This window comes from Puma concolor, chromosome D3 (assembly GCF_028749965.1).
Source record: "Puma concolor isolate L17-30 chromosome D3, mPumCon1.1.hap2, whole genome shotgun sequence".
In the NCBI taxonomy this organism is placed as follows: domain Eukaryota; kingdom Metazoa; phylum Chordata; class Mammalia; order Carnivora; family Felidae; genus Puma; species Puma concolor.
Genome location: NC_141678.1, coordinates 73,076,751 through 73,093,835, shown reverse-complemented (window position 1 = coordinate 73,093,835; position 17,085 = coordinate 73,076,751). Strand labels below are relative to the sequence as shown.

At 37.0% G+C, this 17,085-nt stretch overlaps 1 protein-coding gene across 4 annotated transcripts in view; it reads right to left on the bottom strand.

Annotated features, from left to right (window-relative positions):
- DCC (DCC netrin 1 receptor) overlaps window positions 1-17,085 on the bottom strand; it is a 1,162,490-nt gene that overhangs the window by 5,988 nt on the left and 1,139,417 nt on the right. For all 4 annotated transcript variants that reach the window (XM_086683010.1, XM_086683011.1, XM_086683012.1 and 1 more), the window contains one exon: window positions 1,998-2,140. In XM_086683010.1, coding sequence (XP_086539136.1) covers window positions 1,998-2,140 — 143 coding nt within the window. The remainder of the gene's footprint in view (window positions 1-1,997; window positions 2,141-17,085) is intronic.

Below are 17,085 nucleotides of genomic sequence, written 5' to 3'. Positions count from 1 at the left end.
AGTTGGCTATGTGCACAGCACAGTAGTAAAGGCAATCTTATAGCCACCAATATGATTGGTGGGTAAAATGAAGAGGTCAACCTGCAGAAGTCTTAATGAACATATTCTCTATAACAGCTTTTTTCTTTCTTGTCTCAACATACCCTTTATTTTGACTAATGCAGATCTGCCCTACTTGATCATTCTTGGCCATTCATTTGATTCAGTTATTGGGCTAATGAGGCCTGAGTCATGATTTCTAGTTCTGTATAGGACAGAAAGCATTACTCACTACCTGGTCAGAATGTGTATCTAATCCTGCCAAATAAATACTGTTGATCCCAAGAGAACACTGGTGGAGCTTATATGGGGGGTAGGTCCTCACTCACTCTAGTACCTAGGAAACAGCTGAAAATGCATGGTATTAAACTAGTTGAAAATGGTATGTCTTGCAGAAATCTCAGCATGTCAGTGAATGATTTGGTCATATACCATATAATCTCCAGAGCTGAATGGGAATTGAAAAGTGGACAATTTGGCTCAAAAGACTGGTCTACATATGAAGAGTGAGGTTGAAGGGAGGTGATTAGTTGATAACTCATTTCCTAACATGTTTGTTGGTTGTTTTTCTTGAATTATCTAGGTATCATTGTGTAGCACAGCAATCACTAGCCACATGCAGCTATTGGATTTTTGAAATGTGACTAGTCTGATTTGGAATGTGTTATACGTATAAAATACACACCAGATTCTGAACACTTAGTACAAAAAATGTAAAATATCTTTTTAACATCTTTTTAATATTTATTACACAATGGTAACATTTTGGAAATATTGGGTCAAATGAAAGATATTGTTAAAATTAATCTCATTTATTTTTACATCTTTTAATGTGGCTTCTAGGAAATTTAAAATTACACATGTAGTTCATATTATATGTCTATAGGACAGTGCTGATCTAGATTAGTAATTTTACTGCTTTTAATATTATACCTTTGGCTATCACTCCTTAGAATCAAACTTAAATGCATATTGGTTCATCTGACATTACAAGATGAGCTATATTACATAAATTTAGGAATCTGATCTGACTTGAGATATGGCCAACCAACCCTGAGACTAAACAAATATCGTACTAAACAGCCAAATCCTGAAAAGTAGTGCAATGGATTCCTATAAATTTGAATCTTTTTAAAGCATACAAAAAGGTATGTTAATCATATAACATACTTGTGCCAAACATTCACACACATACACATATTCAGTAATTTCCAAGTAGTTAAAATATCTTATTGTTTGCAGTACCGGAAACAATAAAGTTAAGAAAAAAAATTGTACATTCAAATGAGATGATTCTAACCTGTTATTTCATCTTTTTTCCCCCTTTCACTGTGATTTTTCAAGGCACATAGGTCAGTTTTTTGCTCTCCTTTCAAATGCTTTCCCTTGAATTATATTCAGAAACACTCCAGAGTTTTCTAAATTTCTGCTTTTAGGTAGCATCTTTTCAAATCTCCCTTACAATGCATTTGGGGAGAACTATTTTGCTCTCTCAAAATTTAGATTTTTGGTCTCCACTCATTTTCTTTCTGAGTTTTCTTTTTTTTTTTTATTAAATTTTTTTTTCAACGTTTTTATTTATTTTTGGGACAGAGAGAGACAGAGCATGAACGGGGGAGGGGCAGAGAGAGAGGGAGACACAGAATCGGAAACAGTCTCCAGGCTCTGAGCCATCAGCCCAGAGCCTGACGCGGGGCTCGAACTCCCGGACCACGAGATTGTGACCTGGTTGAAGTCGGACGCTCAACCGACTGTGCCACCCAGGCGCCCCATCTTTCTGAGTTTTCTAATGTGATCACTTTTCAGCTTTTTCCTCTAGCTACAAACTTTTCCTCTCAAATAACTAAATAAAGTCACACATTCTGTAGTCATCTGCTTGTGTTTTTAAGATTGCTTTTTGAGTACAGCAGTAGTCACTGCTTCACCTGATGCAGCATAAATTTCAAGGATGGCCTTACATTGGCTGGATCCTCTGTTGCTTTGTGGCTTTCCTCAGATACTTCAGGAGCTGTTGGCACAGATACAGGAAGCAAAGGAGATCTTGCCTTACCAGCCAACCCAAGAGAGGCTGTTTTAACATGAGTCTTGGGAAGAGCAGGCCCTGAAATAGAAAACACAGAGTGATGAAAGTAATGTATAAAACATTCTGGGGAAAAATCTCTCAAGTGTGTAAGCCAATTCCAGTGGGTTGGCATTGATTCTAGGTTATTGTTCATTCTGTAGTATAGAGATGGATTATGACACAATAAATGGGCTCATTTTATTTCTATTGAATGGAAGACAAATTCTGATTAGGTCTCTTCAGATGAATCTTCACCAGTCATATGTAATTTCAAGTGGATTCCAAATCATGCTGTGAAAAGGTTGCCTGGGCATTCCAGACTGTTCATCACACCCTACAAAGTGTCAGTGGAAGTCATTTGGTGCCGGTCTCAGCTTTGGGCCAGAAAGCCCTGTGTTAGCCTGCCTAAATGAAGCCTAAATTGTTGAACAGTACCGAGGGATATTTGTGCAATTAAAAGGCATGGTCACTCCTGGTCTCCAAAGAGTATTAGATGTTATAGTAAAACAAAATCCTTCATGGCTAAACTGATAGAATCTCATTATTAATTCTCTTTTGGGGGGAAAAAAGTTATTCTGTCCTTACCAGTATAGCTTCTCTCAATAAAAGAAATTCTAATGTTCATGAAAATCATTTGTGGGAACTGCTGAGTTTCTACTAGATGACATTTCTGTTATAAACAATGGCTATCTTTTCTTGGGGGATCTGAAATTTGCCTTATAAATCCTGCTTAGCTTATAGCAGTCATATAATTTGTCCTTAGATCCTAAAATAAAAGTTTTATGAAGGCTTACTGAATCAGCTAGTATACCTCACATGCCTAAGGACTTTGTCATTCTTAGCTTTGTAACCAAAACCTCAGCATAGAAGGTATTGAATTAAACCATGGAAAGAAGTTTGCCCAAGTTCTCTTGTATCATCAGTGACATTTGAGTTCTAATGATCCTAACAGTGTATTAATGCAAAATCTGGGGGGAAATTTTTCATTTTGATCATACTTTGGTACACATAATCCTAGTTAATAAAACTCAGAGGTTATTCTACAATCAAAGAAATAGCGCACGCTTGCTTATTGGGAAAAAGTAATGCAAACAGTCTAATAGGCCAGCAGTTGGGTATATGCTAGGCAAAATAGCATGATAAATCATAACAAAGAACCTTTTCTCATCCCTTCATCTTTATATGGCTTGACATGAATTCCTTCATACTTGTTTTCTTTCACTCTTAAACTTCAGGGATCAAAAGTTTGCAGTTGGAGTGATTTATCACTAGAGGGTGATCTTAAGTTTTTGGTAGCTCAGATGAAAAGAAGTACAGAGACAGGAGTATGAATCATTTTCTTTAAGAGAGAATATAATATTAACTGAATGTCTACTAAACTCTAGACCTATGCTAAGTACTTTGTCATTTTAGGCAAAATAACATAGTGGGGAGAATTTGGGATTTATCAGTCTAATCTACATTCAGATCCTAGAAAGTTCAGCTGTGTACTAGCCACGTAATCCCTTGGTTAACTGACTTAACTTTCCTTGCCTGTTTAGTCTTCTGTAAAAGGGGAATGATAATTTGTGAGGATTAAATAAGATGAGGTAATTAAAGTGGTTGGTGCCTATAACTTGTTCAAAGAGGGCAACCTATTATTAATATTTAATTTTCAAAACAATTCTACCAAATGCCATTATTGTCAGTTCATATATGAGAATGCCAAAGTGGAGAGAAATTAACTTACCCAAGCTCACACATTTAGAAAAGGGCAGGCAGAGGAAAGGTTTGTACCAAGATATAACTAACTCCACTGAACAAATTAAGGTTCTATCATTAATGTGTTGATCTAGCCCATCCAATATAACTAACTTGAGGGTAGAAACTATTTATTGTATTATGGTTTCTCATGGTTGAATTGAGTTTTAACATAAAGGGGCAAACAAAATTCTAATAAACCTCTGCATGAATTTAAACTACTTTTATTACAATTCTATTTAAATATATATAAACATAACACATGGCATAGCTTTTATAAACTTGTAGTTCTTATACTGTGCTATTAAACCAAAACACATTTATTTTTTTTTATTTTTAAATTTTTTTTAATATTTACTTTTGAGACAGAGAGAGACAGAGCATGAACAGGGGAGGGGCAGAGAGAGAGGGAGACACAGAATCTGAAGCAGGCTCCAGGCTCTGAGCGGTCAGCACAGAGCCCGACGTGGGGCTCGAACCCACGGACCATGAGATCGTGACCTGAGCCGAAGTCGGATGCTTAACCGACCGAGCCACCCAGGCGCCCCATAAACCAAAACACATTTAAAATCAAATAGCAAAGTGCTATAAAAATAGCACAATTTAAAGTTACATCATTTATTTAATATGACGGATGAGGTAGTTTGGATAAAACAAAACAGCCATATAAATGTGGTACTGACCGCTATGTCAAAAGTCATTTTGGATTTGTCTTATATGCTCAGTTTTCACTACCAATTTCCTCTGGTTGAACAAGAGGCAAACCTTCTTTCTTCTGCAGAATGTAATGCCAGCTAGTCTCCATTGGATATGAACAAAATATTTGTATATTAAATCTACCTCTTTCATTTTTCTCTTTAGACTATGACTATAAATGCAGTGTTCTTGGAGCCAACTTAGTTGTAAACTCAAAGGCAGGAACTAAAACCCCTGGCAAAGTGATGCTATAAAATGGCTCTCCAGATGCTCCAATATATATGGTTGACATTAATATTGTAGATAATTAAGTGAAAGCACAAAGTTTAAAGAGGAATTTTCATAGAGGGCTGGTGAACCTTGAGAAGGTAGCTATTGAACCCCTACTTTGAGTTACAGTTTCTGGATTATGTTTATCTTCCCTTCTAGAATGTTCACCATGCTTTGCTTAAATCTGAGTTTAGCTTTATTGCCACAGAAAGCTGCTTCTCTTAGAAGATTCCACGAGCCACCTCTTCCTTCCCTATATTTAATAGAGTAGGTGCACTTTAAAAACTAACATGGATTTCTGTACATATCCTTATTTACCTTTTATTTTTATCTCTAATTTTGACTTAGGTTTTCTTGATTATGAAATCTACTTATTTATTTTTAACTTTTAGCTTTAAAATTTTTAATAAACTAAACTATGTCTGAAAAATTTACACTCCAACTCTTAAACATATGCAGTGTGTGTCTAATGCATATTGGAAATCAATTCACTTTAACATAGATATCTGCAAAGAGAATGACACAAGAAAAAGTCAGTAACAAAAGCATAGCTTATTGTGTAGGAAATTCAAACAAGCTGTGCCTGTTTCATCCTAGGAAAGATACAAGAAAAAAGATTATTTTAGAATTTGTTAGATTGTTCTATAGAATTCCCTAATATTTATTTGAGTACTTTTTTTTTTTTTTGGTAGTTTTGCATGTGGGGAAATTATAGTTCTCACTATAAAAGTATATTTTGATGGTGTATTTTCTGCCCTGGATCCTAAACACTTGGGGAGATCCACAGTGTATTATACTGCATCTAAAATACTTATATTACAATATGATGCAAGTATGCCTAAAGAGTACCATAATTCACACCTATTATAAAGATCATTATAATAATTGATTTTCTCTAGTGTCCAGGCAACAGTTATACATTCAGAACCTACTGAGTGTTGAACAATATACAAGACACTGCATTTTACAAAAGGAACCAAAGACATTGTTTCAGCTTCAAAGACCACACAGAGTGTTTAAACCTCAAGTGACTGCCTTTTCTCAAGTAATAGTCACAGATTCAAAGAAATTCAGAATGCTGACCCCTTGAGGGCTCTTGGAGTTTATCTAGTGACCTTCCCTTTATTTTGCTGAACAGAACACTGAGGTCCCTGGAGATCAAAAGATCAAGGTTGAATTAAATTCCATGAAATTCCAGTATAGGTGAAGAATCTGAACCCTTGTTTAGAGTTCGTTGTTAATAGGGTTTGTCTGATGTAGTTTATGGCCTTAAATATTTTTCTTTCCCTTTCCTGGATGGGAATTAAGAAAAGAGTATAAGGGATATTTCTGAGGAGGGATTTTCCAGTATCCAAAAAGACAACTTGGGTCCCAAAACTGCCCTTAGGAAAGGGGAGCAGATACCGTAAAACAAAGACTCCTATGAAAACATGCTATATTTGAAAGCGGATGCTCATGTTCTTACATGTGCGCTAGCTCTGTTGCTATGTTATATTTGCATTTGGATAGATTCAGCATTTTCTACTCTGAACCACCGCTGTTTTAAGCCTGGACACTGGTGAAACTTGGGTCCTCACAAGCTCACCAAGTTGAACCTCTTCCCTTACTTACGTACTCGTAGTTCACCATGTGTTACAGGTTCCTGTCTGGATTTTCTAGTGTGCATCCTTATCCTTCCACAGGGCCATGAGACATGCCTTTAATCCTTTACCTTGTGGCTTACTCCAATGGTTAAATTCTGAATTCATTTTCTACACCATTCAAACCAAACAAACATCTTTATATGAAATCACCAGTCTCATGGCATCACCTTGTTCAAGTGAGAAAGCGGCGTAATCATTTAGCATTTGTATTAGAAAGTGATGGCTGGGAGCTCAGTCCAATCTGAAGAGGACACTGGGAGCCATCTTGCTGCTTCTTACCTACTGAGGAATTCCAGTTGTTGAGGGACCATTCCTTCATACTGAAGCTTCCTAGATTTCAGTAACGGCGGAGGTGGGGGGGTGTCTCCACACTTCCTCCATTGCGGTTTGGCCTTTTCTACACTGCCCTCAGAAACCAGTTTAAAAGCCAGCTTTGTTCTTGCAGCCCTGGTCCCCCCTATTCTCTATGTACTCATTCTTCACCCTAGGCTGCCTTTGCTGTACCCGGGGGTATTTGGACACACTAAAAGAGAACCACAATCCTACTCTCCCAAATAACTCATGGAAACAGAAGCAATTAGAGAAACCATGGACATTAGGGTATTGAACTTCTGTTCTTCAATGTTGAGAATGACAGAATTTTTTTTTAAATTTTTTAAATGTTTTACTTATTTTTGAGACAGGGAGAGACAGAGCATGAACAGGGGAGGGTCAGAGAGAGGGAGACACAGAATCTGAAACAGGCTCCAGGCTCTGAGCTGTCAGCACAGAGCCCGACGTGGGGCTCGAACCCACGGACCGCGAGATCGTGACCTGAGCCGAAGTCGGCCGCTTAACCGATTGAGCCACCCATGCGCCCCGAGAAATGACAGAATTTTTGATAGCTTTTCCTACTTTTTGTAGATCTAGGGAGTAACCAAAAGAAAGACAAAAATTAAAAGAATTCTTTCTATGGCTCTCAGCTACTAATCTAATATAACCTTAACCTGGTAGTCAAGATTCTCTGTGATCACTCCCAAATATGAAGGATGACTTTCAGATGTGAACAAGGAAACCCATGTCACTTTCAGAGAGGATGTGAACAAAGCTGAGGGGGGGCAGAAGTGATAAGAGGGCTGGCACTGGTGCTCTGAAGAATTGTCTCCCTACAGACTGGCCTCTGAGAGATGAGAGGTTCCCAATCCTGAAGACCAACCTGGTCTTCATGACAAGAGGTTTCTGATTTCTTGTATGACTTACTTTTTTTCTTCTCATGAGAATAAAATATGTATGATCTATACAATAAATTCCGAAAACAGAATGTGTGTTCAAAGAAATAAATATTGAAATTGAGTCCTAACTTGGGACTTAGGAGTCCCAATTGTATAGTTTTGTGACTGTGGCTCCACAGCCTACTCTTTTGGTCTCAATTTCTTTGTTATCTATAAAGGTCTAACAATCTAATCTTTAAGTGATTAACTAAAAAGTATACAAGGAAGGAGAACACAGCTGTTCTACCTGTACTTAACTTTACATTTGGATTTCTTTGCTCTCCATAAGATTCAGGAAGCATCAGTTAATCCAAGGTAAAAAATGAATCCAAAGAAATCTCTGGCAAGTATATCCTTAAAATTCAATTACTATAATGTAGGAGTTGAACTGGTGCCTTCCACAAGAAAATGTTCTATTATTTTCTCTTAAAATTATTAATGAGAAACCATAACAATTCTGGTTGTTTCGCTGTTTTATTTCAAGTTAACAATGGACAATTCAACTAAAAATAGGCAATGTTAAATTACTGTGAGTTTACATTACCCATGATTAATTGAAAAATTTAAATTTACAAATGCTCAATCTGAAACCACTATAGATTTCCCCCTACCCAGGGTGCATGTTGAAGAAGTGTTTCAGGCGACCCTTAGGTAGAACACATGACGCTGATGTGCTAAATAAATGGGCCTACAACGATATACAACTAATTAAGTGAGCACTGCTTTGGTTTTAATGTTACTTTCCTCAGCAGGACCCACTAAGGGGATAAAATACAAATGAAGCTGAAGATCTCAGATGGGCCAGCCGTGTGCATCAGGTGTAGATAAGCAGCCTCAGCAGGAATTTACTGTTTTAAGCTTTATTGTCACAGTACAGTTATTAAACATTTCATTTGCTCATTAGGTACATAATGTATGACTGCCAGGTGCAAACTCCTGCTAGCATCTTTCTGCAGAGGGTTCTCCCAACTCAAATGATTCTTGGTGAGAAATGTGAAATTAGGCTGCAGCAGGAATGGAGTGAGCAGAGTCCCATGAGTCAAATCAGAGGCCAGTGGGGAGCATGATTTTGATTTCAATATTAATTTTCACATCTTTGCCTACTTTTTCCCATTTTCTGTCTCATTTTCCACTTCCTCACCCTTAAGAATACAGATAAAATGGGTAGTTTTGAAGAGGCTTGGGTTCACATCTCCACTTGGTTTCTGACCCATTCTGTGATGCCTTACAAATGAAATGGCCTGTCTTGGTCTAGTTTCTATGTGAACCATAATTTCATTCTCACATATATTTACTATTAAATAACTACTTTTTTCTTTGGGGGAAAATGGACGTATCATACAGTCATACACACGTCTCACATGCAAAGAGCTTTTGAGGCTTTGGAAGAAATAAGAAACATGTACACAGGAAATGTGTAATATTCTCTAGCTTTTCATGTTGACAATATATTGAACAAAAAGTGAGTGGCTGTATTAATCTTGATACAATAGCCTCAGGCATTCCTCCTGAGTGATCGAATTTCAAGCATGTAAGCTTTGGCATCAATCTTAAAGCATTTAGTCTACCTTGTGTATTCTATTTTAAAGGTGAGAAACATACCTAAAAGTCACTTCTGGGGACAGAAGCTTTGTGCTCTTCTAACCTTCTCCTCTCTCTTGAAAAATAAGGGAAACACCGAGGGTGTGTTAATGAGGTGCTTCTGCCCACCTCTCTACCCCTTTGTAACCCTCCCCCTCCTCACGTAAGTTGAAAAGGAGGAGCTACTGTGAATAACAAGTAAGGTGGCTTTCATTGAGCTACCTCTCTGTGGAAGGTGAGAAGGTGGGACTAATATGCTAATGGTCACTTCTCAAGTTCTTAAACCTGCCTGTGCTCTGACTCCTAATTCTTTGGCCTTGAACTTTCTGAAGGCTGCATTCCTTAAGCAAAGAAGGAAAGGCCCTAACTTCAGCAGGGCAAGTAGGTCTCTACTGTCTGTTGTAGCTCACAGCTCATGGGTCCAATAGTACTGCAGCCAGGGAGGGCCACTACTCCCAGCCACTACTACCCAGTTATTCCACAGTTATTACATGATTTGCTAGGATCCCTGATTTCCATTTGGTTATCAGCATCTTTTTTGTCTATTATATCCATGAACTGGAACCCAGAGAAAGAAAGGGTAAAACTCAGGGGCCCTCTCCCTGTCCCAGAGGTACATAAACTCCAGTAACACATCTTCACCTACATCGTCTTATATACTCTTTAAAAATAGGCCTTTTAAATAATATCTTCATTACTCATGTCTTGGAGGTGGGAAAGTCAAAGTTCAAAGAAGATAAGGGACTTGCTCAAAGCTATTCAACTGGTAAGTGGGGGTTGACTACTATATTCTTAAAGTATATGCTTTTTCTTAGAGAAAAAGAAAAAATAAAATTCTACAAAGTAGGCTTTGAAGAAAAGCAGAGTGAAGTGGACAAGAGATTGTTATGCTGGAAAGAGAAGGAGAGTGTGGGCAGGAGAAGAAGAGAGAGAAGACAAGTTACAGTGTGAAGTGGTGGTGGTGGTGATGGAGAGAGTAGCAGAAGGAATAAATCAGCATATTCCTGCTTTCTTCACTATCTTGATCCCAGTTAGACTCATTTCCAGCTAAGCAGTGAAACAGTGTGAACATAAACATCATAACATCATATAACTGAAATCTCCTGATGCCTTGGAGAAGAATCATAAATATGGTTTATTATTAAGTAGATAGTTTGAGTTTGCCTTTGTTTGAATAATGCAAGGGTGAAAAATGTCTTCAAACACCTTTCCTCTTTTGTACCCCTTTTTCCTTTTGGGATGCCACTCCCCTACACACTGCCCCTATACCCTTCTTCCTGGATACCCAAAATGAAACACCAAGAGCCATCATACAGCACTACATCCTTCCCCATAAGAGAAAATGATCCAATAATTTAACTACTGACAAACTGTTAGTAGCTTATCATCTTTCCCTTCTTGGGTTTATTTATATTTTTTACAGTTAAATATTAGAAAGGGCAACATTTTGGATGCTTTTATTTTACTAACGAGTTTTCTTTCACCATTGCACCAGGGTAGAAGAGATGCTCTTGCTTCCTAGGAAATCCCTCAAATCTGATGTTGATATTTTTCTGTCTTCTTTTTTCTCTAGGTGACAGGTGTCTAACTTATGCTTGAAGTACTAAATAATAATCCAACAGGTATGTTAATTCCTTCTCTGAGGTAATACCAAGATCTAATAGACCCAATTAAGAAGACATGCTTTCTTAGTTCTACCTATTTGTGTTCTGTTGCACATTGGAATCTAAGTCCTGAATTCACTGGGCCAACAGTAACTGAAGAAAATAGCAAAGTTTCCAAAATACTGGAGGGAAGAAAGTGATCAACTGTGTTGAAGACATGAGTTAAATATTGTCCCAGATGGCTCTGAATTCATTAAAAACCCTGTATACAAGGGAGGTGTTTATTTTACATTTATAATGGGTAAGGGACAGCTTTACAGAAGGATTTAAAGGGATCTAGAAATAGTTGTTCTATAAAGTTTATGTTGGAAAATAGTTACTAAGGATGAATAAGAAGCCCTCAAGGACAAAAACACTATCTAATGTGTCTTGTTGTCCTTAGGACCTACAGCAGTGCCTAATCAATACAGAGTAGAGCTGACATCATACTTTGTGGAATTTATTCCTGGAAACAAGCTAACAATAAGCAGAGGAGGCTGTAGAGATTCTGCACTCATAATTCAGTTTGTTTCTGCTTCTTCTTGATTTAGATACATTCTAGAATAGAAAGGTTTCAGGAAAATCATCAATGATCATGAGAAATGAATTCACCAGAACACTTCTAGATCTCCCCCTTTCTTTTGATGCTTTTCTTAGGTTTCCTGATCACTTATTAACAAGAGAGAAACTACAAAATCAAAACTAAACACCTGAGTTGTTTATTGGCAGGCTCCCACAACTCAAGTTATATAGGTCTACTCTGACTTCCTATGTTATTTTGCATATAATGCCCAAGTCAAGAGGCCTCTCAGTTAATTTCCTGGATATTTCAGATCATTTTTAGATAGTTTTCTATTAAAGGGATATTTGTAGCTTCCTCCCAAATTGATTGTTTATTTTTTTCTAACTTTCTCTAACTCTATTTTCAAGAAGAAACAACAGGTTTGAGCTCTTTGTTTATGTCAATTCATCAATTCAGATAGTTTATGCTCATAGGAGAAAAATTATCAATTATATTTTTTATGAAAAATAGGTTTAAAAACCTTTCTGTATTACCTCATTTTTGCTATTCTAGTGATCAAACTTCAGAGAAGCCCCATTTTGAATTCATAAAGAAATAAGTGACTCTGCATAAAATTTCCATATGGTTTCATGAAAACCTCAGAAAAATGCAGAAACAATGCAGAAATCCAGACATCAGTCTCATACAACTTTTATAATTATGTACTCTGTGGGGAATGCCATCATTCTAAATTCATCCGCATTAGTATGCAATAGATTAAATTTCTGGTATATTTCACATGATGTATAAATAGAATGATTTTTACTCTCCAAAAATCAATTTATTTTGTAAATATTGGAAATATCTCCTTTTATAAAGACAATTAGCCATAGAGGATTCTGTTTTTATAGTATAACCTTGATTATTCAGAACAAGATTTCTTAATATCCTGTAATACTTGATTTTTAAAATCTGGTTTGTTCTTTAATATAAGTCACCAAATTTCTCTTTGTCTCTGTCTCTGTCTCTCTGCCTCTCTGCCTCTCTGTCTCTCTGTCTCTCTCTCTCACACACACACCCATACACACACACACACACACACACACACACACAAATGGATATCTAGACACTGTGACCATAAATATAACTTCCAGATTACTTTTTGGGGTTAGTGAACTATCCTATTAACCCAATCTCTTCCAACTTTTACAAGTATACCTCTCAGACTGACCAAAGCACAACATGAATAGTATTCATGTCACAAGAACATTTTAAAACCTTAGAGAAACTTAATTAGTTAATGAGGCAATCATATAAGTCAATGATCATATAATTTAAAAATATTTTCAACTGTCAGAGTTAAACGCCATCACTGCTTCCACCCAAAAGAACATGTGTGCCATTAAGGAAACCAGCTTAAGCTTTCCATTTTCTCCATCAAGAAATCAACTTCTTTTCTGTATTTTGCTGCCATATTTTTAGGGGTGGTCTATCTTGCACATTACCTATTTATTTATTCACCATGGCTCTCTCAGACATCTGGCTTTTGACCTCACCAATCTATAGAAATGTCAGATATAAAGGTCATAAATACTATCATAATTTTTCAGCCTAATAGGTATCTTGCCTTGTAAACCTTTCTACAGGATTTGTTGGTATTATGTTTTCTCAGTTCTAAGATTCATAGAAATATTCCTGAAACCAGGATACTTCTTACAATTGATTCTGTACAAATACTATAGTTTTTATTTTTTCCCTTATGATTATACAATCAAATCAATGGAATACTCCAAACAAAATAGCATCTTATACACTTGCTGAAGTATTTAGGGGTAAAGTGAATGGATGTCTGCAATGTCCTTTGAAATTCATCAAAAATTAAGGTGGATGGATAGATGAATAGATATATAAGAGGCAAAAATAGAAAAAAACATGTTAATGATAGAATCTGGGTAGTGGGTGTAGGGAAGTTCACTGTAAAATTTTTCTGAGCATTTAATATTTTTATAATAAAATATTAGAAGGGAAAAAGAACTATGGGAACTTTGCATCAAGGAACCATTGTATTTAAAACTGTCTTGTCCTTGAAATTCTTTCCCTTCCTGGCTTCTAAAAATTATACCACCATTGTTATCCTACCGCTGGTACCTCTTTCTTTATTCCCTCATAAAATGCAGATTTACTTTAAATTTCATTTTTCAAATTTCTTCTTTTCCTTCAAATTCTTTTTCTGGGAGTTGTCATCTATCTATGAGGCACTAAAACTTTCACCTCTCTGAAAATGATTCTAGGATCCACTTTTCAGTTGTGACTCCATCTTGAATTCCTACCACTTCCCCACATCCACAGTATATCTGCATTTAGATGTCTCCTGCCCCTTTGTGCTCAGCAAACTCTACTCTCTCTGACTCTCCCTTTTCTCTCAGAGAGTACCTTCTCACTCACTTCCCTCTTTCCATTTGTTTATAACTGTGGTCCTCAAAACATAGGATTCAGACAACTGAGCCACCTTGGACTTCACTTTCTCCCTCATTCTTCATAGCCAATTATTCACTCAATTGCCTGTTATCTTTTGGAAGATAAGTCCAGCTGCTGTCTCTTTCATCTATTTTCACTTCCATCAATCCACATTACACACTTTCCATCTTAATCTCAGTTTTGCATTTGATCCTCCTAAGTCACTACTCTGCCCTTTTCTAGCTTATTATCTTGAGATTACTCTAGGAATCATCTTCTTTAGCAAAAGAGATTTACCTGTAGATTCTGAAAACATGTTGTACTTTCTCATCCCTGGGATTTTTTTACTCACTTTGGTCCTCCTTCCTGGTATAGTTTTGTGATCCTCCAGCAATCAGGGAAAGAATATTACCGCCATGCAGCCGTACATCCTGTCCCTGCACGTTAGTAACTGTGACCTTGGAGATGTCATTCAACTCTTCTATACTCTGGGTTCATTCCATAGAAAAGACATGGCTACTTTACAGAGATGGTGTGGGATTTACGGACAAGGCCTGTGCAGAATGGCATCTCCACAGTCCTGAGTTTATAGCTATCATAAAATTTCTAACTGATAAACATTTTTTTATTATAAAATAATTTGTATTTTACCCTGAGCCATCCAGAAATGCAATTTCCTGAGAACAGTCTATTCCCCAAAGCTACTAGTTAATTGAGATTTTATTCTTTATTTATAGTGGAACAAAATGTCAATGAAAAATTCTGATGAATCTTTGTCATGCTGGGCCAAAAAGAAGATCTCTTCAAGCCCATATATGGGAAATTATTTATAAGGAAAATATGTTCCTAAGCAATGTTTCATAAAGTTTTCTATATGTGACATGTTCTGCAGCATGAAGTTTCCGAATATCTCATATCTAGAAAATGATTAGAAGCTAGTTCCAAAAAATGGGCTATGGGATATCTTGTAATAGGCTAAGAAATAAGCCCATAGCAGTATCTCTGGGTTTTGACATCTATATAGATATTTATTTTAGTCTCCAATGAGAAATAAACTTTCTCTGGTTGGATATGTTGGGCCAATTCAAGTATGAAAAATATGTAATCAATACATAATTGGAAAGGAAAATGAAAAAAATGTGACAAATGCCAATGGAAATATAAGTAATACACAGAGAAAACAGAAATTTAAAAAGTCCTTTTTTTTTCTTTTCCTCCTGTGAACATATCTGGAGTATTGTGTCATCGAATAGTATTAGCATATCTCTGGAGAAAATAACCTTTCTCTCTCTTTACATGTTAAAGAAGATGCTAAAATTGTTGAGTGTGTATATCTGTGACATTACTAATCATATAATCATTGGCCCTTTATGTATATGATTATAATATAGTTGTTCAGGAAAATAGGCTTTGGTTTCAGAAAATCCTAGGTTCAAATCGTGGTCCTGCCATTTCAATACAATGTAACATGCAATTAACTATTTTATCTTCTTTGATCCCAAGGTTCCTCATAAGTCACCATGTTCCTCTTTGTGTTTCTGTGAAGATTATATGACATAGCAAATTCATGACTAAGTGCTTGCTAATGGTCACTGTCAGACATATCACCACGCAAACATACCACCATGGTTAGAATCAGTTCATTTTCTTCTTGAGTATCTACTGACTGGGTCCCAGCACTTATTAGGCTTTATGGTGCTAGTAAAGAATACTGAAAAGTGGTGTCTATTATGATCTTAAATGTTGGTTTGCATGTAAGTGTGACATATTTTGTTAGAATCATACTACATAGAGAATAAATAAAGAGATCAAATCCGAGATTAAATGCATTAATTTAATTAGGAAGGGACTGACTGTATGGCATCTGGAAGACAGTGAGAGCAGCGGAGCTGGAGCAGCCGAGTGGGACAGAGCCTGCGTAGCAGATGTAGCCCTCACCTGGCAGGGGTTAGTTTTCAGGAACTGGGTCCTGCACCATCTGTCTAACCCGGGAGCACAAGGAGAAAGGTAAATATGTGCGGAAAATTCTAAAACATTAAAAATTTTTAAGCACTTTTCTCATGGTACTTCTCAATATTCTATCGTTATTCCTCTCTCTGATCTGCAACTTCTCAAATACTCACGAACTGGTAGGTGCTTGTATAGGACCCGTTACCATTTAAATTAAGAAGCTGTGATGGGGGTGGGGTGGACACACCACTAGAACCTTCTAATACAAAAGAAAGAAAAAGAAAGAGGCCAGGAGGAGAGGAAAATGAGAAAGAGGGGGCACAGAGGGATGAGACTAATTGCTCACTTATTGGAGAAACAGGTTCTTTTTCTTTAAAAACTCCCCTCTTTTCCACCTGCTCTGTACTATCATAAAGCGTTCTCAAACATATATTTACTCCTTAGAATTATTTAGTACCCAAGAAATGATTTGTGATGATATTTTTCAGGATATCAGATAATACATCCTCGCTACTCAAATAAACATTTCTTTTATTACCTCCCATTCTCTGTGATTTATATTACCAGTGTTTATAGGTTCGCTTACCCTACTACCACCAAAAAATTTTGTAAAACATTTTTTATAGATTTCATATGCTAGTCATCCTGGTGTGACACTGGCTGAATCTGGAATCTTTATTGAACGACGAGTCACCGTTTGAGGAAATGTGTGTGTAATCATTCGGTCTCTGCTGAAGTGCTTTCTGTGGCACAGCAGAAATGTGGGATGCCACGGACAGATTACGACAACCTCCTTAAAAGACAACACACTACGGTTTCCCACAGAACCTCCGCTTCTGGAGAAAATTCATCACAGACAGTTACGAATCTTATCTACCAGTCTTCATTTAAATAACGACAAAAGAAGAGAGAGTTTCAGAAGCGGGATCTCTTTTTTTTTTTTTTTTAATTTTTTTTCAACGTTTTTATTTATTTTTGGGACAGAGAGAGACAGAGCATGAACAGGGGAGGGGCAGAGAGAGAGGGAGACACAGAATCGGAAACAGGCTCCAGGCTCTGAGCCATCAGCCCAGAGCCCGACGCGGGGCTCGAACTCATGGACCGCGAGATCGTGACCTGGCTGAAGTCGGACGCTCAACCGACTGCGCCACCCAGGCGCCCCGCGGGATCTCTTTTAAGATAGTAACATATTAATCTAATTCCTCGTTAGGCACTGACAGATATGCACTAAGGCCCCAGGTGTTTGTACAAG